General features: G+C 46.1%; 1 protein-coding gene across 2 annotated transcripts in view; it reads right to left on the bottom strand.

Annotated features, from left to right (window-relative positions):
* Nucleotides 1–9,177: 9,177 nt before the first annotated feature.
* TCTN1 (tectonic family member 1) overlaps nucleotides 9,178–24,274 on the bottom strand; it is an 83,911-nt gene continuing 68,814 nt past the window's right edge. Inside the window, exons 10-14 of one of the 2 annotated variants that reach the window (XM_033956330.1) lie at nucleotides 23,353–23,435; nucleotides 21,073–21,213; nucleotides 18,464–18,623; nucleotides 17,884–18,006; nucleotides 9,178–9,691 (exon numbers count right to left, since the gene is read on the bottom strand). In XM_033956330.1, the coding sequence (XP_033812221.1) occupies nucleotides 9,554–9,691; nucleotides 17,884–18,006; nucleotides 18,464–18,623; nucleotides 21,073–21,213; nucleotides 23,353–23,435 (645 nt within the window). In that variant the 3' untranslated portion in view covers nucleotides 9,178–9,553. The remainder of the gene's footprint in view (nucleotides 9,692–17,883; nucleotides 18,007–18,463; nucleotides 18,624–21,072; nucleotides 21,214–23,352; nucleotides 23,436–24,274) is intronic. The other variant, XM_033956331.1, reaches the window with a different exon arrangement.

Raw genomic sequence — 24,274 nt, 5'->3', positions numbered from 1 at the left:
CTCCCATGAATTCTCTACCACTTGGTTTGGAGTCAATTTAATGCTGTTTGCATGGTGGAGCACTGTTGGAAGACTATCGCCAACAATGGAGACTAACCAATGATAACTATCTAATATGGGACTATATGGTCCCTAGCAGCAAAAATAAGACTGTATCAAGGTGCACCTGTGTTAGTTTGAATGGAGGCATATTGTAAAAGCATGAGTGTGGAAGTATGGGTGGAGATCTAACATTAAATGCAAATGTGGGCTCAAAAGCATACCCATTAATTTTTTATTCAGCCCATGTTAAGGGAGGAATCTGTTTGAGTTGTTAAAGCGAGAAGACATCAAGCAATCGTGTTCAGCTGAATGAGGAGCAACTCACAATATGAATAATAGGCTGAGATAAAGTTAAATATTTTTCACTGCTGGGACACAATATACTGCCACTACCAACTTTACCAATTGTAATGCCTGGGGTGAAATGAACTTCTGGAAGTAGCACTGTAGAGTGCCATCTAGGAAATGGAGGACGGGATTTACAGGGGTGGGAAGGAAAAGGGTTGGATATATATTATAAATAACGATTTAGCAATGTGTATGTGTATTTTTCATCCAAAGTGCCAGTCCAGAGCACTGCAAGCAAAGCAAAATAGCTTGATCTGCCATTTGTATGGAGGCGGTAGAGGCTAGGACACCTCCCCCCCAAAGGAAGTGCATTTTTGTCTTTTCTTCCTCCAATCCATTATATGGGATAAAGATGTTTTTTAAAGCTATTTGCATAGACTGTTATCTTCCCCAGCAAAAAAGTATTAAGGGTGTTAAACAACCTGGAAGTGTCTGTGGCTTTCCTATATGAAACCCATTTAGGATCATCTTGAACATTGTACCTGGGTACAATCTTATTTTGAATCCCCTGCTAAAGGGAGGACAAGGGGAGTGATAATATTGATCTAAAAAGGTGTTTTTGTTATCACCCATAAGATCTTACATGACTTAGGGGGAGATATATCATTGCTCAAGTTACCCTTGATAAGGAGATGGTACTTTGTAATAATTATGCTCCCAATCATTTTGATAAAATATTTTACTCTTGCTTGCTGAATGATCTCTGGAATTTTGGTACGTTACCCTTATTAATAGGAAGGGATTTCAATGAAGCATTTGATCTAAATATGGAGCAATGGGGAGAACAGGTTTATGGCCAAAGCAGGTAGGGAAAAAATGCATACTTAATCACTGGTTACAAGAACAACCTCCCTCATTTTGGTATTGGCACAACAAATTGCATGCTTTAATGATGTGGGAATCATATGGAGTAAGGCATCATTCAAAATGCCAAAAAGCTTTTCTACAAGTATGGGGAAAGTATATACAAACTCTTTCTCCAAAGGCAAGAAGCATAGTACTTAACAGGCTCAAAGGTGTACACACATAATAAGAACAAAGGCTAACTGAGAAGGGAAGTGTTAAGGAGAGATCAGTTGGGATTAAGGGATTTGTAACTGACTGGTAGCTGGGATGCCCTAAGAAAACACACACACACTGGTCAGGAGGGCACAGGGAGTGATGGGGAAATAGAAATACATTGAAAATTCTGATGTTCTTTAAATTGTTTTATGTTCTACAAATGAAGATGCAAGAGATGTATTTTTCTTTCTGTAATGTTTATTGCATTGTTTAATAAAAAGATATTACATAAAATATAATTCACTGACCAACAAGTCAAATACTTTTAAGAACGTTATTGCCAAAGAGCCATAATTCTAAATTCTTCGGTATTCATTTCAGCATTGTTTAAGAACTGAACTGCATACATTTCTCTCCTCATGCTTGAAATCACATGTCTGTTCATGTTATTTGCTAGCGATATCATGGAATAATGAGCCTCTATAGCAATATGAGAAAAGTTAAGACACTATCAATGTAGCTTTGGTTCATGTTTTTTTCAGGAGCAGCCTAAAGCCACTTGCATTTTCCTGTCCCCATAGGGCTTATAGTCTATGTTTGTAGCTGAGGCAATGGAAGATTAGATGGATTTAAAGCCAAGTGCTTTTAACTACTAGGCTCTCCCCCTCTATAACGTGAGTAAGGTTATGCAGGTTTGTTAACCAGAAATGCTTTGGAAAGTTAAAAACAGCTTTTGGAGTAGGTTAAGACTGGATCTATATCTAGAATTTGTGCTATTTCCTCTAACTACTCAGCTAAAGAGTAGACTCACTGAGTGGGGCCTGCAGAAAAAAATACAAAGAATGAAACAGCCCTGATCACTTTCATGTATTACAGTGTATTAGTGTTTATATAGCATTAGCATGTGGATAGGGCTTTTAGTCTAAGACGACAAAGATCCTCTCCTCAACCTGATATTTAAGTTAAGCGTTGGTTTGAATCTGACAACAGGCAAAGGAAACATTTTAGTTACTAATTTTAACTTAGGCTGTGTATCTTTCTATTTGAAAAACAAACGGAGAAGGGGTTGGCAGGAAAGCACAGTTACTTACCGTAACAGGTGTTATCCAGGGACAGCAGGCATATATTCTCACATGTGGGTGACGTCATCTACGGAGCCCCGATGCGGAAGCATTTTCAAGCAAACTTGATTGAAGATTCAAGTTTGCTCTGCTGCTCCACGCATGCGTGCCTTCCTGCTCCACTAGGGGGTGCATCCCCTCGTGGTCTCCAGTTCGCTTAACTAGCCAAGAAGCCAACCTCGGGGAGGTGGGCGGGTTGTGAGAATATATGCCTGCTGTCCCTGGATAACACCTGTTACGGTAAGTAACTGTGCTTTATCCCAGGACAAGCAGGCATGATATTCTCACATGTGGGTGACCTCCAAGCTTACTGAGGAGGGATGGAGGGAAGTTGGCAATTTAAGCAAATAGATTTCGCAACACCGATTGGCCGAACCGGCCATCGCTTCTGGACAGGGAGTCCAGACAGTAGTGGGAGGTGAAGGTATGAACCGAAGACCACATGGCAGCCTTGCAGATTTCCTCAATAGGTGTGGACCTGAGGAAGGCTACGGAGGCTGCCATCGCTCGGACTTTGTGTCCCGTTACTCGACCATGCAGCGCGAGACCAGCCTGAGCGTAGCAAACGGAGATGCAATCGGCCAACCAGTTGGACAAGGTGCGTTTGGAAACTGGGTGGCCTAACCGGTTTGGGTCGAAGGACAAAAACAGTTGTGGGACTTTCCGGTGTGGCTGAGTGCGTTGGAGGTAAAAGGCCAACGCTCTTTTGCAGTCAAGAGTGTGGAGCGCCACTTCTCCGGGGTGAGAGTGGGGCTTGGGGAAAAACACAGGTAAGACAATGGACTGATTGAGATGGAAATCAGACACTACTTTAGGTAGGAACTTTGGATGGGTGCGGAGTACCACCTTGTCGTGATGGAATACCGTGAAGGGTGGGTCCGCTACCAGCGCTTGCAGCTCACTAACCCGCCGTGCGGACGTGAGCGTGAGTAGGAAAATTACCTTCCAAGTGAGGAATTTTGGATGGCATTTGTCTAGGGGCTCAAATGGAGGTTTCATTAGTTGAGCCAGAACCACGTTAAGGTCCCAAACCACCGGGGGAGGTTTGAGAGGGGGGTGGACGTTCAGCAGACCCTTCATGAAGCGAGTGACTAAGGGATGGAGCGAGAGGGCTTTCCCTTCCAGGGGCTGATGAAAGGCCGCAATCGCACTGAGGTGTACTCGAATGGAGTTGGTCTTTAGGCCGGAATGAGATAGTTGAAGTAGATAGTCAAGGACCAGGGGGACGGGGACCGACACCGGGTCCTGGCTGTGGGAGGAGCACCAGGTTGAGAATCTGGTCCACTTTTGGGAGTAGCAGGTTCTCGTCGAGGTTTTTCTGGAGGCCTCCAGTATCTCCTTGACTGATTGAGACACGGGGAGAGCAGTCAGGGGGAGAGAAACCAAGCATTCAGATGAAGAGATTGAAGATTGGGATGTAACAGTGAACCCTGACCCTGTGACAGTAGAGAGGGAAACAGAGGCAGAGGCAGTGGATCTCTGACACTGAGTTGAAGTAGAAGGGAAAACCACGGCTGGCGTGGCCAGCGAGGGGCAATCAGGATCAGGGTGGCTTGTACTGTTTTCAGGTGGACAAGGGTCCGCAGTATCAGAGGAAACGGCGGGAACGCGTACAGGAACCTTCCCTCCCAGTCGAGGAGGAAGGCGTCGGCCTCGAGTCGGTCCGGGGAGTATATCCGGGAGCAGAAGAGAGGCAGCTTGTGATTGTGAGGGGACGCGAACAGGTCTATTTGAGGCGTCCCCCACCGTTCGAACACTCCTCGTAGGGCCTGAGTGTGTAGTGACCACTCGTGTGGCTGGAGGAGGCGGCTGAGTCTGTCCGCCAGGCAGTTTTGTTCTCCTTGTATGTACACCGCCCGAAGGAAGGTGTTGTTGGAGATTGCCCATTTCCAGAGGCGCAGGGCTTCCCGACAGAGGGGCCAAGACCCTGTGCCCCCTTGTTTGTTTACGTAGTACATCGCTACTTGGTTGTCGGTTCGGATGAGAACCACTCGGTCGCGGAGCAGATGTTGGAAGGCTACAGCTGCGAGGTAGATGGCCCGAAGTTCTAGCACGTTGATGTGGCAGCAACGGTCTTGTGCTGACCACATTCCTTGGGTGCGTAGGCCGTCCAGATGGGCTCCCCAAGCGTACTCCGACGAGTCCGTGGTGAGTACCTTGCTGTGGGGTGGGGTGAGGAAGAGCAAACCTTTGGAAAGATTTGAAGAGTCGGCCCACCAGCGGAGCGATCGTTGCAATGAAGGAGTCACTGTCAAAGAGTGGTCGATCGGGTCCCGGTCTTGACGCCATTGAGACGCCAGGGTCCATTGAGGGATTCTCAGATGGAGGCGGGCGAAGGATGTGACATGGACGGTGGAGGCCATGTGGCCCAGAAGGGTCATCATCTGTCGAGCTGATACTGAGGTGAGCCGAGAGATCCTTCGGCTCAGACTTACTAACGCCTCCAGGCGCGGAGGGGGGAGGAAGGAACGGAGGCGAACCGTGTCCAGCGTGGCCCCGATGAACTGTAGGGACTGCGAGGGGCGTAGTTGAGATTTTGGGAAGTTTATTTCGAACCCCAGACTTTGTAGGTAGGTAATAGTCTGTTGGGTCGCTGAGATAACCCCTTCCTTGGACGGGGCTTTGATTAGCCAGTCGTCCAGGTAGGGGAATACCTGGAGGCCCTGGGAACGTAAGGTTGCTGCTACCACCACGAGGCACTTGGTGAAGACCCGAGGTGATGATGCTAGTCCGAAGGGGAGGACTCGGTATTGTAGGTGCCAGTCCCCTACTTGGAAACGCAAAAACTTGCGGTGAGCGGGGTGCACTGGGACATGTGTGTACGCCTCCTTGAGATCGAGGGAGCAGAGCCAGTCGCCCTCGTCGATCAGGGGGTAGAGTGTTGGTAGTGAGAGCATCCGAAACTTTTCCCGTACCAGGAATTTGTTGAGGCGTCTCAAGTCTAGTATTGGGCGTAGGTCTCCCGTTTTTTTCGGTACGAGGAAGTAACGGGAGTAGAAGCCCTTCCCCCGTTGGTCGGGGGGGACCTTCTCCACTGCTCTCAGGCGAAGCAGGTCTCGAGCTTCGGAGAGGAGTAGAGGTAGCTGAGTCCGGTTGGGAGGGCAATTCCTTGGGGGATTGTCCGGGGGAATGGCCCGAAAGTTGAGAGAGTACCCTGATGAGATCACGCCAAGGACCCATGCGTCCGACGTGAGTTGTTCCCAGCGAGGGTAAAAGGCTTTGAGTCGACCTCCGATGGGAAGGCGGCCTGGGCCTATGGCGGAGGGGGCCCGCCCCCTTCCGCGTGTCCCGTCAAAAGGACGGGGATGGTTTGGTGGTCGCGGGCGGTTGAGACTTGGGCATGGCCCTGTGATGGGCTTGCGGACGTCTGGGTGGGGGCCGCGAGAAAGTAGGGGTGGACTTTTGTGGGTAGCGGCGCGGAGGGGCCCTGTATGGCCTGGGCGCTGGCGGTTTGGGCTTTTGCCGGACAAGGGAGGCAAACGAGCGTTCATGTTCGGAGAGGCGTTTTGTCGCCGCCTCGATAGTGTCATCGAACAATTCCTTTCCCACGCAGGGGAGGTTAGCCAACCGGTCCTGTAAGTTGGGGTCCATGTCGACCAGGCGCAGCCAAGCTAGTCGGCGCATGGCGATAGCGAAGGCTGCTTCTCTGGAGGAGAGTTCGAAGCCATCGTAGGCCGCGTGGAATAGATGAAGGCGCAGGTTGGAGAGGGACTCTAAAAGCAGGCCGAACGTTCCCTGCCGGGAGGCCGGTAGGTCAGTCTCAAAGGCTCTCAATAGTCCAATGATGTGTTTGAGGTATGATGTGAAGGTGAAAGTGTAGCTTTGCACCCTAGAGGCCATCATTGCGTTTTGGTATAGTCTCCTGCCAAACTTGTCCAGGGTTCGGCCTTCTCGGCCTGGGGGGACCGCTGCTGAGACCCGGGACGGGTGAGCCTTTTTCAAGGAGGATTCCACTAGCAGCGATTGGTGGGAGAGCTGTGGTTGTTCGAATCCCGGGTAAGGTACTGTGCGGTACTTGGCCTCCATTTTGGAGGGTACGGCTGTGACCATGTAGGGGGTCTCCAGGTTCCTGAAGAAGGCCTGTTGGATTACCGGGTTAGGTGGTAAGCGAAGGGACTCTCTGGGCAGTGATGGCATATCCAGCTCCGCCAGGTACTCCTTCGAGTATCTGGAGTCGGACTGGAGGTCTAAGTCCAATGCGTGGCCCATGTCTTGGACAAAGCGAGTGAAGGATGGGCGAGATGTCCCCGGGGCCCCGTGCGGGGTCGGGGAACGAGACCTTCGTCGGGTGGAGAAGGATAAGGAGGCTTCCCTCGAGTATCGAGGTTCATGCTCTGATCCATGCTCCGAGGTTGGGGAAGCACTGTGAGAGTGTTCCGGGGTTGTCGATCTTCGGCGTCTCGAGGAGCCCCTCGGAGACGATGCCGGGGTTAGGGGTACCGATCGATGTCGGATTGGTGACCTCGATCCGGACTCCCTCGGAGAATACATCCGAGGGGGAGTTCGGAGGATGCGTGGGTTGGAGAGTGATAACTCAGCCACCCTTAGTGGTCCTGTACGAGGTGTGGGAGAACGGCCTCGTAGGGTTGGTGAACCTCGGGCCTTCTTGGAGGTGCGGCAGTTCGAGGTTTCTGTCGTTCTAGCCCGACGTTTTGCCCCTCGGCGGTCCGCGGAGGGGGAACGTCTCGGGCGTCTCGGCGAGGAGTCCGAGGAGGATGGGATGCGGCGAGGATTGCGCACCTTTCCTCGAGGTTGTTCGGTGTGAGGCCCAGGCTGGTCTGGCACATTCGAGGTCGAGGCCGATTGAAACTGGGCCATTGCAGCGGACAGCTCCGACGTGATCATCGCTCGGAGTAGGTCCTGGAAGACGGGCACGGACAGCATCGAAGGCATGTCCACTGCCTCGGTGCGCTCCACCGGGGGCAACCTCGTATCAGAGTATTCCCGTGTGGTGGAGGCACGGCCCGAAGGCTTGGAGGGCTTAGACGGGGCTGTAAGCATGGGGCTTCCGCCATGTGTCGCCGTTGTCCCCGAGGCTGGCTTCTTCGCTGTTACAGAACCTGAAGAGGGAAGAGGGGACTTACCCGGAGCCGAGGTTTTCTGTTGTCCCGAGGACTTCGGGTTCGAGTCTCGAGGCGATGCCGAGGTATCCGGGGCCGAGGTCAAGGCCGGGGCCGACCTCGAGGCCGAGGTGGAGGGTTGGTCCGGGGTGAAGAGATCCGCCATGCGGGCTTTTCTTCGGCGGAGGGCCCGGTTTTGGAAAATAGCGCACTGGGGGCAGGAGTCGATTGGATGAGTCGCCCCCAGACAGAGGATGCACCGGTGATGCGGATCTGTGAGAGAAAGGAGCCGCTCGCACCGGGTGCACTTTTTAAAGCCGGTCAAAGGCCGGGACATTAAATCGAAAGTAGCCGCGGCTCGATTAGCCACGCGGCCACGGGGACCCGGAAGCCTCCGGGTCGTTGAAAACGAAGCAGGAATCAAGTAAAAAGGTAAGGAATTCGCGCACAGCGACTTAATCGTGAAAAAACAAGAAAAAATCGCGGTGCTAGAAGGCAGTTGGGGCAGAGCCTGAAAAACACGGCTTCTAGGCTCGCGGAAAATTTTGAACTGGAGACCACGAGGGGATGCACCCCCTAGTGGAGCAGGAAGGCACGCATGCGTGGAGCAGCAGAGCAAACTTGAATCTTCAATCAAGTTTGCTTGAAAATGCTTCCGCATCGGGGCTCCGTAGATGACGTCACCCACATGTGAGAATATCATGCCTGCTTGTCCTGGGATAAGAGAGAATAGAGATAAATAGCCCTTGGTGTACTATCGCATTGTTCTAAACTTTCCTGAATAATAAAATGGCAGCAGCTATTTTGAATCACAGCCTTCTCTGAAACCAAAACTTAGCATTAAAATAACCTTGTCAGAATCAAGAAAACCCACTTATATGACACAACTGACCCTTATTTTGATTAAAGCCAAAACCAGAGGGGGGGGGAGGGAAATAAAGGGTTGTAGATATAACTCAAGGCAATTTACATTCAGGCACATTAGGGTTACGTGACTTACCCAAGATCAGACAGCAGCAGTGGGATTTGCCGCAAAACTAGATAACCAAATCTCCAACCTACTGATAACCACCCCAGACTACAAGATTTTCAGAAAAGAAATAAAAACTATACTCTTCAAGAAATTCCTGAAACAGTCCTAACTTCACCTATTCTTAACAACTCTAGAAATGACAAATGATCTACTCTTTACAACTCTAGAAATGACATTTGCTCTTCCATTGTAACCCCCATTTATAAATCTTTTGTAATCCGCCTTGAACCACAAGGTAATGGCGGAATAGAAATCTCTAATGTAATTTTCCTGGTTGGCAACCTGCTCCTCTGAGTAATTTATGCCTCCACTCCAGAGATAGACTGCTGGGAACCTGCCCTGACCAATATAGCACCAGAACAGTGAAGTATGGCTATTGCTTGATCAATTCAGTCCCTCTACCCCTCAAGGCTTTGTAGGCCTAGACATGAAGTCATTGCCTAGAACTATATTTGATAAAGAACTGGCTCTTTAAGTTCAAATTCACTGCTTTTACAGCTGCAGAAACTTCTGAACATGAAATGTATGGCTACAGATGCTCCTAGGGAAATAATTACCATTCTTCTGGTTGGTAGGTTGGGACTGAAGTTAAAAATAATGTCCTTTAGATGGAAATGTGATTTTTTTTTTCTCTTGTACATAATATTAAAGAAAATAAAACGCTCCTCTGCCACAAAAGTGAATACTTCTTAGCAAGGGGCTGCTCTATATCATTAAATCTTGCTTTACTTGCATGTTCACTCTAATAAAATACCAAACCCAAAAATAGTAAATTATTTGCATGTGGGTGAGTTACTAAGGAAGAGGAACTGATCCCATAGCAACACACAGCTGCTTGTAAATCAGTGCAGTAATTAATCAATTACAATCATGAAACATTGAAAATCCAAATATTTACACAATTAAGCAAGAACAGGACATATGTAACAAGTCATCATGATTTTGTTTTAAACAAAAGGATAAAAAAAATCAAAGGGAAGTTTGGCATCAATGGTGGGTTGAGCTTTGTAACCTGGCTGGGCAGGTGCAGATCCATCAATAAAAGTAACTGAGCTTAGGACCTGGACAGTCTGTGCAGTTCCAGCCTGTGTAGGAGGGGAAAAAACACATACACACATGATGCTGATCATCCATCCTGCCCATCACTAAACTAAACATAGCTGCAGCTGATTCAGTATGAACATACAACTACTTTGTCATTGTCTCTCCAGTCCAGAACTATTAAAATAGTAAAATTATTTTTGAATCTAACTAAATCAGTTAAAGCTTTTTTTTTTTTTTTTTTTTTTTTTTAATGAATCTCTCATTGCAAAAGGAAAAGTATAACTAGGGATGTGCAGTCATTGGAAAATCTTCCACACTAGTTTTAACTGAAAGGAGGAAAAAAATTAATTTTCTCCCGTCTCATCACATACATACTGTATAGATAGGTGGAGGGGCATTTTCGTTAGGATGTCTAAGAAGGATCTGGGTGTCATCGTAGATGAAACCTTCTGCCCAATGTGTGGCGGCAGCCAAAAAAAGCAAACAAGATGCTAGGAATTCTTAAAAAAAGGGATGATTAACAAGACTAAGAATGGTATAATGCTCCTGTATTGCTCCATGGTGTGACCTCATCTAGATTATTGCATTCATTTCTGATCTCCTTATCTCAAGAAAGATATAGTGGTGCTAGAAAAGGTTCAAAGAAGAGCGACCAAGATGGTAAAGAGGATGGAACGCCTCTCGTACGAGGAAAGACTTAAAAGGTTAGGGCTCTTCAGCTTGGAAAAGAGATGGCTGAGGGGAGATATGACTGAAGTCTACAAAATCCTGAGTGGAGTAGAACGGGTACAAATGGATTGATTTTTCAGTCCTTCAAAAATTACAAAGACTAGGGAACACTTGATGAAGTTAACAGGGAAATACTTTTAAAACCACTAGGAGGAATTTTTTTTTTTCCACTCAGAAAATAGTTAAGCTCTGGAACGCATTGCCAGAGGTTGTGGTAATAGCAGATAGCATAGCTGGTTTTAAGAAAGGTATTGACAAGTTCCTGGAGGAAAAGTCCATAGTCTGTTATGGAGACAGACATGGGGGAAGCTACTGCTTGCCCTGGATCGGTAGATGGAATGTTGCTATTCCTTGGGTTTTGGACAGGTACTAAGGATCTGGATTGGCCACTGGGCTTGATGAACCATTGGTCTGACCCAGTAAGGCTATTCTTATGTTCTTTAAATCCAATAGAGAAAATGTCCATTCTCAAATCAGCAAGAGGGGGAGGGGGTCAGTGACCACTGGGGGAGTAAGGGGGGGTCATGCCTTAATCCCTCCTGTGGTCATCTGGTTAGTTTGGGTCATCTTTTTAACATTTAGACACTTTTAAACCAGGTCTATCTCCAAACACCTAAAAAAAAGCCCAGGACCTTTTGTTAAAGGTTTGATTATGCCCGACAAGCATCTAAGTCCTAAACTCACCCAAAACACACCTTTAACATGCCCCCTTAAGATTTGGATGTAGTAAGATGTCCAAGTGCTGGTTTATGCTGTCTTATGGATGTCTTATCTTTTTTGGAAATGCCCCTAATAGTACACACACACACACACACACATGTGCACACCCCCAAATAATTTTTTAAACCTGTATACAAAAAGCACAGTTACTTACCGTAACAGGTGTTATCCAGGGACAGCAGGCAGATATTCTTGACTGATGGGTGACGGCACCGACAGAGCCCCGGTACGGACAATTTTAGAGTGATTGCACTCTAAGAACTTTGAAAGTTCTAGTAGGCCGCACCGCGCACGCGCGGGTGCCTTCCCGCCCGACAGAGGCGCGCGGTCCCCAGTTAGGATAAGCCAGCTAAGAAGCCAACCCGGGGAGGTGGGAGGGACGCAAGAATATCTGCCTGCTGTCTCTGGATAACACCTGTTACGGTAAGTAACTGTGCTTTATCCCAGGACAAGCAGGCAGCATATTCTTGACTGATAGGTGACCTCCAAGCTAACAAAAAGAGGGATGGAGGGAAGGTTGGCCATTAGGAAAATAAATTTTGTAAAACAGATTGGCCGAAGTGTCCATCCCGTCTGGAGAATGCATCCAGACAATAATGTGATGTAAAAGTGTGAACTGAGGACCAAGTAGCAGCCTTGCAGATTTCCTCAATGGAAGTAGATCGGAGGAAAGCTACAGACGCTGCCATAGCTCTAACTTTGTGGCCCGTGCCAGAACCTTCCAGTGTCAGGCCCGACTGAGCATAACAGAAAGAAACGCAAGCAGCAAGCCAATTGGAGAGAGTGCGTTTAGATAAAGGATGACCCAACTTGTTAGGATCAAAGGACAAAAATAGTTGAGGAGATGATCTGTGGGGCTTACTACGTTCAAGATAGTAAGCCAGAGCACGTTTACAGTCCAAGGTATGCAAAGCCTGTTCACCTGGATGAGAATGAGGCTTTGGAAAAAATACAGGCAGGACTATGGACTGGTTAAGATGAAAGTCAGACACAACCTTAGGAAGAAATTTGGGGTGTGTACGGAGAACCACCTTATCATGGTGAAAAACAGTGAAAGGTGGATCGGCCACTAGTGCATGCAGTTCACTGACCCTCCTGGCAGAAGTGAGAGCTATAAGGAAGACCACTTTCCAGGTAAGAAATTTGAAATGCGCTGTGGCCAAAGGTTCAAAAGGAGGCTTCATTAAAGCGGACAGAACCACATTGAGATCCCAGACCACAGGAGGAGGCTTGAGAGGTGGTTTCACATTGAAAAGGCCCCTCATGAACCGAGAAACCAAAGGATGAGCCGAGAGGGGTTTTCCATGAATTGGCTCATGAAAGGCAGCAATGGCACTAAGGTGAACTCTGATAGAAGTAGATTTAAGACCAGAGTCAGACAAGGAAAGAAGATAGTCCAACACCAGTCCCACTGCTAGAGACATGGGATCATGGTGATGTAAGAGGCACCAGGAAGAAAACCGAGACCACTTCTGTTGATAACATTGGAGCGTGGCCGGTTTTCTGGAAGCATCAATGATAGAGCGGACAGGCTGAGAAAGAAGTGAGTGAGCCGAAGTCAGCCCGAGAGATACCAAGCTGTCAGGTGCAGAGACTGTAAGTTGGGATGCAGTAGGGTCTGCTGATGCTGAGAAAGCAGAGAAGGAAACAGTGGAAGAGGTATGGGTTCCCTGGAACTGAGTTGAAGTAGAAGGGAGAACCAATGTTGCCTGGGCCACCGTGGAGCGATGAGAATCATGGTGGCTTGTTCCCTCTTGAGCTTGAACAGTGTTCGCAGCATGAGCGGTAGAGGGGGAAAAGCATATAGGAAGAGACTGGTCCAATCCAGGAGAAATGCATCGGACGCCAGACGGTGAGGAGAGTAGAGTCTGGAGCAAAACAGGGGCAGCTGATGGTTGTGGGGAGCTGCAAAAAGGTCCACTTGAGGAGTGCCCCATTAAGCGAAAATGAACTGAAGAGTCGAGGGATCGAGAGTCCATTCGTGAGGTTGGAGAATTCTGCTGAGATTGTCCGCTAAGGAATTCTGTTCCCCTTGAATGTAGACAGCCTTCAGGAATAAGTGACGAGCTGTCGCCCAAGACCAAATCCGTTGGGCTTCCTGACACAACAGGCGAGAGCCCGTTCCTCCCTGTTTGTTGATGTAGTACATTGCAACTTGATTGTCTGTGCAAATGAGTAGTACTTGAGGAAAGAGAAGATGTTGAAACGCCTTGAAGGCATAGAACATCGCTCGGAGTTCCAGGAAATTGATGTGGTGTTTCTTTTCCTGGGCAGTCCAAAATCCCTGAGTTTGGAATTCGTTCAAGTGAGCTCCCCAGGCGTAGGGGGAGGAATCTGTGGTGATGATTAGTTGATGAGGAGGTAGATGGAACAGCAGACCTCTGGATAGATTTGAAGATGTCAACCACCAAAGAAGCGACTGTCGAAGAGACGAGGTCACAGATATGTGTTGTGAACAAGGATCCGTCGCTTGGAACCATTGGTTCGCTAAGGTCCATTGAGGAGTACGCAGGTGGAGACGTGCGAAGGGTGTGACATGTACTGTCGAAGCCATGTGCCCCAATAGCACCATCATGTGATTCGCAGAAATGGTAATCTGTTGAAACACCTGCTGACAGAGATGGAGGATGGCGTGAAGGCGGTTGGATGGAAGAAACGCCCTCATCAGAACAGTGTCCAGAACGGCTCCAATAAATTGAAGTCGCTGGGTCAGAATGAGGTGAGACTTGGGTAGATTGATTTCGAACCCTAATAGTTGAAGGAAGTGAATGGTCTGATTGGTGGCAAGCAGAACCGCCTGAGGGGAATGAGCTTTGATCAACCAGTCGTCCAGATAAGGGAAGACTTGAAAGTTGTGAGAGCGGAGATAGGCCGCTACCACAATCAGACATTTGGTGAATACCCTGGGAGAGGAGGCCAGGCCGAAGGGTAGCACTTTGTACTGATAATGATGTTGATTGATGAGAAAGCGCAGATATTGCCTGGACGTCAGATGGATAGGAATATGTGTGTAAGCCTCTTTGAGATCAAGGGAGCATAGCCAGTCGCCCTGAGCAAGAAGAGGGTAGAGGGTGGCAAGAGAGAGCATTTTGAACTTCTCCTTGACCAAACATTTGTTGAGATCTCTGAGATCTAAGATGGGTCTGAGGTCTCCGGTCTTTTTGGGAACTAGAAAGTACCGGGAGTAAAAACCCTGACCTCACTGATCTTGAGGAACTTCTTCGATGGCATTGAGAAGAAGGAGGGATTGAACCTCTTGAGCGAGAAGGAGGGACTGAGACTTGTTGGAAGCAGACTCTTTTGGCAGGCCTAACGGCGGGGGAGTCTGAAAATTGAGGGAGTAGGCATGGGCTATGATCGAGAGCACCCACTGGTCGGTGGTGATTACCTCCCATCGAGAGTGAAAAAATGGTTAATCGACCTCCTATGGGCTGTGGAAGAGGACAGGAGGGAGGGAGACTGGCAATGCCCAGGAGAAGGGAGTCAAAAGGGCTGAGTCGGCTTAGTCTGAGTGACAGGCTTTATGGTAGGCGGTTGTTGCTGACGTGCTTGTTGGTGCTGTTGCCACTGCCTCCGAGGTTGTGGAGGTTGAGGCTGAACTGGCCGAGCAGAAAACCGCCTCTGATATGATGGCTGCTATCTAAATGGACGAGGAGGAGGAGGCTTCTTTTTATTTTTCAGCAAAGTATCCCACCTCGTCTCATGGGCAGAGAGCTTTTGAGTGGTGGTATCCATAGATTCTCCAAAGAGCTCATCACCCAGGCAGGGAGCATTGGCAAGGCGGTCCTGGTGGTTCACATCAAGGTCGGAGACTCGGAGCCATGCCAATCGTCTCATCGCTACAGACATAGCCGTGGCTCGGAATGTGAGTTCAAAAGTATCATAGATGGACCGGACCATGAACTTCCTGAGTTGTAGAAGACTGGAAGTGCATTGTTGGAATGCAGGAAGCTTACAGTCAGGAAGATACTTTTGAAAAGAAGAGACTTGCTGAATCAAATGTTTCAGGTAAAAAGAGAAGTGAAACGCATAATTACCTGAACGGTTGGCCAGCATTGCATTTTGGTAAAGTCTTTTACCAAATTTATCCATGGCCTTGCCCTCTCTGCCAGGAGGGACAGAGGCATATACACTAGAGCCTGCCGATTTTTTGAGGGTGGACTCCACCAGCAGAGATTCATGGGGCAGCTGGGGTTTGTCAAACCCTGGAATAGGAATCACCTTGTAAAGCGATTCCAGCTTCCTAGGGGCTCCTGGAACGGTGAGAGGAGTTTCTAAATTTTTGTAAAAAGTTTCCCTCAAGATGTCATGGAGGGGTAACTTTAAAAATTATTTCGGAGGCTGGTCAAAATCCAAAGCATCAAGAAATGCTTTGGATTTTTTAGAGTCAGACTCTAGAGGGATGGAAAGGGTGTCCGACATCTCCTTAAGAAACTTGGTGAAGGACGAGTGCTCTGGCTTACCAGCAGGATCCTGCACCGATGTAACATCCTCCTCCGAGGAATAATCTGCCTCGGTACCAAGGGGGTCATCAGAATCATCCCACAAATCAGGGTCCCGTACCGATGACAGACGGCCCTGAGAAAGTGGGGTAGAAGGTTCGGTATGCTTGGTTTTGCGTACCGATTTACCCGACCTCATGGACACCGTACCGGGTGACTGTACAGCAGTACGGGTGTCAGAGAACGGCACTGGCTCCAAAGTCGAGTAAGCAGTGTGTCGAAGAGACTTTGGTTCCGCCGAGAGAACAGGCATAGAAACAGATTTTTGTGGTGCTGACGTCGATGCCGACAAAACAGGCTGTTCGACGATCGGCACCGAATGCTCAGTAGGTACCGACACTGGAAGGCTCGGAGTCAGCAGAGCCGGGAGCAAGTGTTGTAACTGCTCCTTAAGCTGGACCTTAAGGATGGATGCTATTCTCTCATCCAGAGACGGTCCCGATGGCACTGGTACCGCTTTTTTCTTGCTTGGTACCTGCGGTGCAGCTCGACGCTCAGGCGAAGTCGATGAAGAGGCAGTGACTTCAATAGGAGCGGAGCGTTTGCGAAGCCGGCGCGCAGTCTGCAGGACTTGGCTCACTGCTTGTTCGACTGGCGGGCTAAGGACAGTAGGGGATGGCTTCTTAGCCGGCTTACCTACAGGGTGCGACACCGAGGATGGATCTTGCGGTGTCGAAGTCACCGGTGCCGATTTGGAGGAAGATGACGGTGTCGATGCCGGGGGAACTTCCATGGCGGCACCGAAAAGAATTCGCTGTTGAATTTGGCGATTCTTTAGAGTTCTCTTTTGGAGAGAACTGCAGTGGGTGCACGTTTCTGCCCTATGGTCCGGACCCAGACACTGAAGGCACCACTTGTGCGGGTCGGAAAGGGAAATAGGACGTGCACACCGCTGACACTTCTTAAAACCCGGTGAAGGGGGCATGAAGGGAAAAACGGCCATAGCAAAATCGAAGCCCGAGGCTTCGATGGTGCCAACAGGCCCCGCCGGGGCTGACCGGAAAAAAGTAAAAAAAAATTGACTTTTTTTTTTAAATAAAAGAAAGAAACGATAAGGTGAATAAATCACGACAAGAAAATAACGCGCGAGCGGGAAGGCGAGAAAAATTTGAAAAAATTTTCCAACAGTAGTTGGAACACGCGTCTTCTTAGCTCCGCGGAAACTAAGAAACTGGGGACTGCGCGCCTCTGTCGGGCGGGAAGGCACTCGCGCGTGCGCGGTGCGGCCTACTAGAACTTTCAAAGTTCTTAGAGTGCAATCACTCTAAAATTGTCCGTACCGGGGCTCCGTCGGTGCCGTCACCCATCAGTCAAGAATATGCTGCCTGCTTGTCCTGGGATAATGATATTTTTGGGTAGGGTTACCATATGGCTCCAGAAAAAGGAGGACGGTTTGAAAAACATCTGGGTTTTACTTCCATTGAAAGCAAAGAAGTAAAACTCGGATGTCTCAATCCATCCTTTTTCTGGAGCCATATGCTAACCCTAATTTTGGGCCTGCACATCCTTATTTAGGTTGTTAAACGAACTGAGTCAGCCTACTGCGATAGATAAAGCCTCTCACTAACTGCACATTGCTCTAGCATTACCACTATGTACATAGCACTGTACATATAGACATGAGAGCCCGTTGCAAAGCTAAAACAGATAAGGGTTTGAGAAAATATAGTATGGTAAACATATCCAAAAGAGCCAGGTTTTAAGACAAAGGCAACAGCAAAAAGGTAATGTTTTAGGGAGAGCTTAAATATTTCTAAAGTAGAGATATGATGTACCAACTCAGGAAGGCTACACATGGACTGAAATGGTTTGAAATCAGTCTTCCACTGCTTTACATTGGAAAAAGAGAACTGATTTACAGTTGTCATGTTAGCCCACTAGGAGATGGGGCCATGATGGTCAACAAAATTTGTACATGATTGTTCATCTCTGACCAGGACAGTTCAACATGTTAATTCAAAGGAAGAGGCTGTATTTTTCTTCTCTACCTGGTGAGCACTCCTGCTTATTGAGATGAGTAAAGAAGATTCAGTAGATGAGAGAGAAGGACTTTACAGCTGGGCAAAAATGCTATCTTCTTTGAGTAAGAAGCTTAGCCTCAGGAAGCTGCCTATACCTATGATCCTATTCACCACAGAAACATTGCATTTGCATCCCAACCAACGGGCAGCCAAGGCTTGAAATTCTTATGTCATGACTTTATACCTATAACTGGTTTAGAGCTACAACTAAGGGCACAACTTGCATCCACTGTTCCTATTTGATGAAGAGAAGCTACTTACTTGTAAAGGTTTATAAGTTATTTGGGCTGTGACATTTATGATCTTAGCTTGAGGGTTTACTAGAGATCCATACTTAATCCATTTCACTTCTATGTCCAAAGACAAAGGAATCTGGCAAGTATCCTTAAAGAAAACAGCCATACAACAGAAATTTAAATCGATATAGAGTAAAACAAAGAAATATGTAAAATTATAAATTAAGTAGAATGGAAATTTCTTAGCAGCTGGACTTCCCTAGACCCCCTGTTCAACTGCTTTTTCTTACAGAAATTTTTGAAAATTGGAAAGGTTGTGATAATGATTTGTCCTCCTTTCCCTTTGAACACATATGAAAGGCTTTTTCTGCAATAAAGTAAAATGGAAGGAGAATCTTAATAGAGTAAAATATTTCTAGAGCATTGTGCATAGAACCAGAGCCCAGGCCTGGACCTAAATAAGGGGATCTTTTACTATAAAAAGTTACTACATGTAATCTCCCACATTTTATTCTTATGGGCCCTGCTGCAGATAACATGCACTAATTGTTAGTAAAAGACCCCCCCCCCCAAAGCTAGGAGGATGAAAAGAAAACTGCTGTTACCTTTCCTGTGGTGGTGTTCAAGAGAGTTATGGGTACCCAATCTAATACAATCTGGGGCTTTGAATTTCCAAATGATGCTACATATTCTGGAAAATTTTGTCCCATCAGCACGTTCTTAATTGCTTCAGCTACCACAAAACAAGTTGAATTTAGAGAATATCTGTAAGAAAAAAAAGTAAAAGCAACTGTTAAAATAAGCTCTGTATTACATAAATGTTTTAAAATTCCATCAATGAAAAGGATCTGGGTGTCATCGAAGGTTTTGTCGTAGACAATACAATGAAACCTTCCATCCAATGTGCGGTGGCGGCCAAACAAGCAAATAGGATGCTAGGAATGATTTTTTTAAAAAAAGGGATGGTTATCAAGACTAAGAATGTTATAATGCCCCTGTATCGCTCCATGGTGCAACCTCACCTAGAGTATTATGTTCAATTCTGGTCTCCTTAGCTCAAGAAAGATATAGCAGCGCTAGAAAAGGTTCAAAGAAGAGCGACCAAGATGATAAAGGGGATGGAACTCTTCTCTTATGAGGAAAGACAATAAAGGTTAGGGCTCTTCAGCTTGGAAAAGAGACAGCTGAGGGGAGATATGATTGAAGTCTACAAAATCCTGAGTGGAGTAGAATGGGTATAAGTGGATTTTTCACTCCATCAAAAATTACGAAGACTAGGGGACACTTGAAGTTATAGGGAAATATTTTTTCACTCAGAAATTAGTTAAGCTCTGGAACGCATTGCCAAAAGTTGTGGTAAAAGCAGATAGTGTAGCTGGCTTTAAGAAAGGTTTGGACAATTTCCTGGAGGAAAAGTCCATAGTCTGTTATTGAGAAAGACATGGAGGAAGCCAGTGCTTGCCCTGGATCGGTAGCATGGAATGTTGCTACTCCTTGGGTTTTGGCCAGGTACTAAGGACCTGGATTGGCCACCGTGAGAACGGGCTACTGGGCTTGATGGACCATTGGTCTGATCTAGTAAGGCTATTCTTATGTTCTTTAGTGTGGAGATTGTACAAACAGAAATCATTCCAGACTCTTAACCCTGAGACACAGCAACAGAGATATGGAATGCTGAGGACTCAATTTTAATTTCTGTGCATTGAATTTGTTACAGCTGTTCCTGGGAAAGGGGGAGGAATCAGACTAGATAAATGAAATTGTGCTAGAACCTGAATTTTATTCTTTGCTGGTCATGTCAATATTTACAATCCTACTGAAAAAATTAATTTGCTTTTAAAAAGTGAATTCTACTTCAATATAGGATAACACATTTCCCTTTTCTTCAGCTGCAATGTTCCATAAGAATTGCAACTGTCCACATGACTGTAGTTAAAAATAACAGTCATTCATCTCCTCCAGCTAGCCTGGTAGAAGGCAGTGAGGGAGCGCTTTCCCAAAGGGGACTGACTGCCTTTCTGTGCTGTACCACATAACAGCAACACAGCTTGTGTGTGGCAACTTTTGGACACTCGCACAGTTTATGATTCATGTACTAAGAACTGTTAGCATCATTCAGCTCACAGCAATTATGTTAACCCAATTACAACTCTTTTCTTAAAGTGCAGAACATGTAAAATGCAACTTTATACTTGTCATAGAAGTTTCCCTGGTTTGCTCCTAAGGTTTTTTTCTCTGTATTAGTGTGGAAACTGGCCTTACATAGTCTTTGGTCTTGGTATATTGTATGAATATTTTTTGGTGGCTATACAATTTTTAGATATTCAGCTTGTGAATATTTACTTTTGTCATTAGAGACATTTCACAGCCATGAAGGTGAGGAAAACTGGCTATCCAAAAACTACCCAATATAGCTAAAAGCATTTTGAATCCTGCTGTCTTAAGGGTCTTTTACTAAAGATAGCAGGTTATCTGCAGCAGGGCTCATAGGAATAAAATGGACCGCATGGAGGATAATGTGTTAATATTTAGTAAAATACTCCCTTAGTCACCTCAATCAGATTCCACAGCATAACAGTGTTGTGTGAAAGAAAAATTCTGTGGTTTTTCATTCAGCTTGTTTCATGGAGAGTCCTTTGTTTTTATTGTTTTGACATTAACTATTTAACTATTCACACTTGCTCATAATTTTATAAACTTCTGTCATATCCTTTCTGTTACCTCTGTTCCAAGCAGTGGTTAAAGATACAGCCTCAGCACCCTGAGGTTGAGGGTTTAAACTCACGCTGCTCCTTGTGACCCTGGAAAGTCACTTAATTTCTCCTTAGAGTAACTGAATAAATTCATGTAAACTGTTCTGAGCTCCCCTGGGAGAATGGTATAGAAAATGGTGTCCTATTTTCTAACTCTGCCCACAATATACATGTAGATTGTACAAGCACTTTACAAAAATCTAGCCACTTAAGAGGCAGGTCAAGGTTCAAAAGGAAAAGCATCCACACACTTTGTTTGAAACCTGATGCACATTTTTTTACTACACACTTTGTCCTAAGAAAGACAAATGCATGGACTTTACCTATAAGAACAGTAATAACAAGATTTGGAGAGAAGAAAAATAAAGTACAATCCTACCTACAGAACAGATACAAATGAGATGAGGCAATCAAAGAACGATACAATATCAAGGTATTCATAGTGTAAAGACTGCTCTTACTGTAATTTACAGCCAGACACCATGTTATACCCAAAAATCACAGGTGTCCTGTTTCCTTCTATCACCAAACAGTCCTGGTTGGAATAGCTCTTCAGGATAGTAAACTGCCCATATCTGTTAGTACTCCGAATAATACCTGATGTGCAGATATCAAGTTAAGGAAATCAGTATGACAAATGTAAAAGTTAATTCTAAACCCAAATTAATCACAGGGCAATGGGTTGGGTTTTAAGGCAGCAACTGGACAGTACTACATGGTTTCAGTTAACTGAATAATTTATATTTAATATGGTTCATAGTCAGTGGCGCGCGAGACACCAGCACACCGACAATCCAGCGCTGAGAATTCAGCGCAAGAAAGAAGCGTGCCGCGGGAAAACTTATTTTTAAAGAGCTCCGATGGGGGGTGTTTGGGGGGAAAACCCCCTCCACTTTACTGCATAGTGTTCATGCTGCTGTTGGGGGGGAGATTTGGGGGTTGGAACTCTCCATTATAGAGAAAACGGAACTTTTTCTGATTTTTTTGGGGTAGTTCCGTTTTATCTATAATAGGGAGGGTTGCACCCCCCACCCCTGTCCCAACGGCAGCGCAAACACTATGCAGTAAAGTGTGTGGGGGGGTTCCCCCCAACACCCCCGTCGGAGCTCTTTAAAAATAAGTTTTCCTGCGGCGTGCTTCTTTCTTACGCCGAATTGTCAGCGCTGGATTGTCGGCACGTTGGTGTCTGGCGTGCGATTATCCCGTCACCATTTAGTATTACCAAATTTGCTGAATATTTTGTAGAGGAAATATATCTAAATAGAGATATAAATTAAAAATATTAGAGCAAGGGTGCTCTATACTACCATACAGGAGATCAGAGTTTATTACCAAGTCTGCTTTCAGCTGTTCAGATGAGTTGGGGGTTGGGGAAAGTGTAGAGGCCATTGTCTTCAGGGGACAGAAGTCCCAACCATTGCTTAATGGTGGCACCTAATGGCCAGATTTCAAATGTGCATGTCAGTCTTCCATGAGAGCCCCAGCCTGTTATTACTATTTCTTATTTAGGCAGGTGTTGCAGTAAGAACGGGGGAAATCCTTAACTGCCAATGAAGGCTCAACATACCACTGCCTGATAGACGTCAGTATCAACTGACTTGGAACAAATACAGAGGAAGAGAACTAAAACAGTAGGGAGCCTTCAGACAAGCACTATTGGCAATACTAAAGACACTACAGGGCTCATTTTCAAAAGATGGCATAAAGTGGCATTTGGACATTTTGTTTGCTAAAACATCCAAATTGCCATTTTCAAAACCCATTTTTAGATGGTTTTCTATGCATGTCTGAAGCGTGTCTACATCTCAAGGGAGTGTGTTGGGGCAAATTAGGGCAGACATGATTTGGACATTTTTCTGCATTAATGGAACATTGCAAAAAACATCCAGGACAAAACACAGACATTTGAGGATAGACCTGTTTCAATAACGAATAAGTGGCAAACAAAGTGGTCAAACTGACCAGATAACTACTGAAAGCATGAAGATATTGCCCCCTTACTCCCCCAGTGGTCACTAACCCTCTTCCACCCCCCACCTCCAAAATGTAAATGAAATAGCCCAATAAATAGTAACACTTTCACTTAAATTGATGTGTGATGTCAAATTGTATGATGCCAGAACAGCACAGGCTCTGCAATAAGTTGAAATAGAAGGAAAAAGCCTCAGACAAGGGCCCTCCCACCTCCACAAAAAGTGGTTTCTTAAAGGTGGTTGAGCAGTCACCTCATTGGCAAAAAACCTTCATCAAAATTGAAAAGACTCTGTGCTGTGCTGTAGAAGACACAAAAAGAGAAGAAAATTAATTCAACTTATCTTCAGCTGATCGGTACACCGACGATGGCCAGCGTTTCACAAATCTGCTGCCTCAGGGTATAACACGACTGATCAGACACTGACCACCATCGGTGTACCGATCAGCTGAAGATTTGAACCTTTATGAGCAAATACTTTTAGCTGGCAGAATAGAAATATTCAGAATTTCATTCTGATATTGCTCAGGATTTCCTGACCTTTGAAATCAATGGCAATATAATAATTTTAAAAGCCCTTAAAATCAGTTACATAAAATGTTAGCAGAAAACTAAAACATTACATTTCTCTCCAGAAGTTTCAGGAACCTGTCTTTTGAATACTTGTATAGAAAATAAATAACACATTATAAATTGAAAAATGCTGAACACTTTCCAGTTGGCAGGTACTGAAGTCACATATGAGCTGTTCTAATCAAGGGGAGGATATGCAAATGATTGAAATCCAGCCACTAGAGGGAGTCCAACCACATAACCAGGATTTCCACTTACAGCGATGGGAGTTCTGTTTTGCTATTTAAAAAAAAAAAAAAAAAAAAAAGGGAGACATGTATTACAAACCACAATTTACAAACCAACATTTTATGGTGATGGAAGTTGGTAACTCAGCAAAGACACAGAAATTTGGAAAACATCATAAAATAAAGTTACTGAAAAATGGTATTAGGATAGGTTCAAACAATTTTTATTGATGCAAACAACAAAAACAATGCCAAGGCACTCCCAAGGTGCACAATACAAACAAATATGCATCATATATAATAGTATAACAAACATGGACAAAAAAAAAAGGAACATCAACCAAACTCCCCCCCCACCAGCTCACTCTACTGAGGGCGAGCGAGGGTAAAGAGAGCAGAAAGGCACTCCGAGGCCCTGGACTCTTATGAGCCCCAAAAATGCCGCACCACCCCCTCCCCCCACTGAATCCCCTTTACCCTGTCCGTATCTAAATCCCAGAACCTTCCCATATCCCTCACTCCCTCCCCAATCCCCCTTCCCCCCCAAATGTACTCCCCACCAATACTCGCCAGTACTCTCCCAGCCCAACCATCCAGGCATCCATCTCAAGACCGCACTGCGGCCCTTTGGATGCAAGGCTTGCAGATATGGTTCCCAAATATTTAAGAACAACATCTTTCGCTTTCTGGCCCCTCCTGCATCTCATGCCTCCCAGATGGCCAACTGATGCAACTGGTTCTGCCAATGCCAAAACGCCGGAGGGTCAGGGACCGTCCAGTGTTTAAGAATACACTTCCTGGCCAGTTTACTCATTTTCCCCGGCAAATGGCCAAAAGCCTCTGGCAAATCCAAGAGAAAGTGGGCTGGGGTACTGTGCAGGGCTCCCCAAT

Source organism: Geotrypetes seraphini, chromosome 8 (genome assembly GCF_902459505.1).
Source record: "Geotrypetes seraphini chromosome 8, aGeoSer1.1, whole genome shotgun sequence".
Taxonomy (NCBI): domain Eukaryota; kingdom Metazoa; phylum Chordata; class Amphibia; order Gymnophiona; family Dermophiidae; genus Geotrypetes; species Geotrypetes seraphini.
Note: the sequence above shows the minus strand (reverse complement) of the source record. Positions and strands in the feature narration are given on the sequence as shown.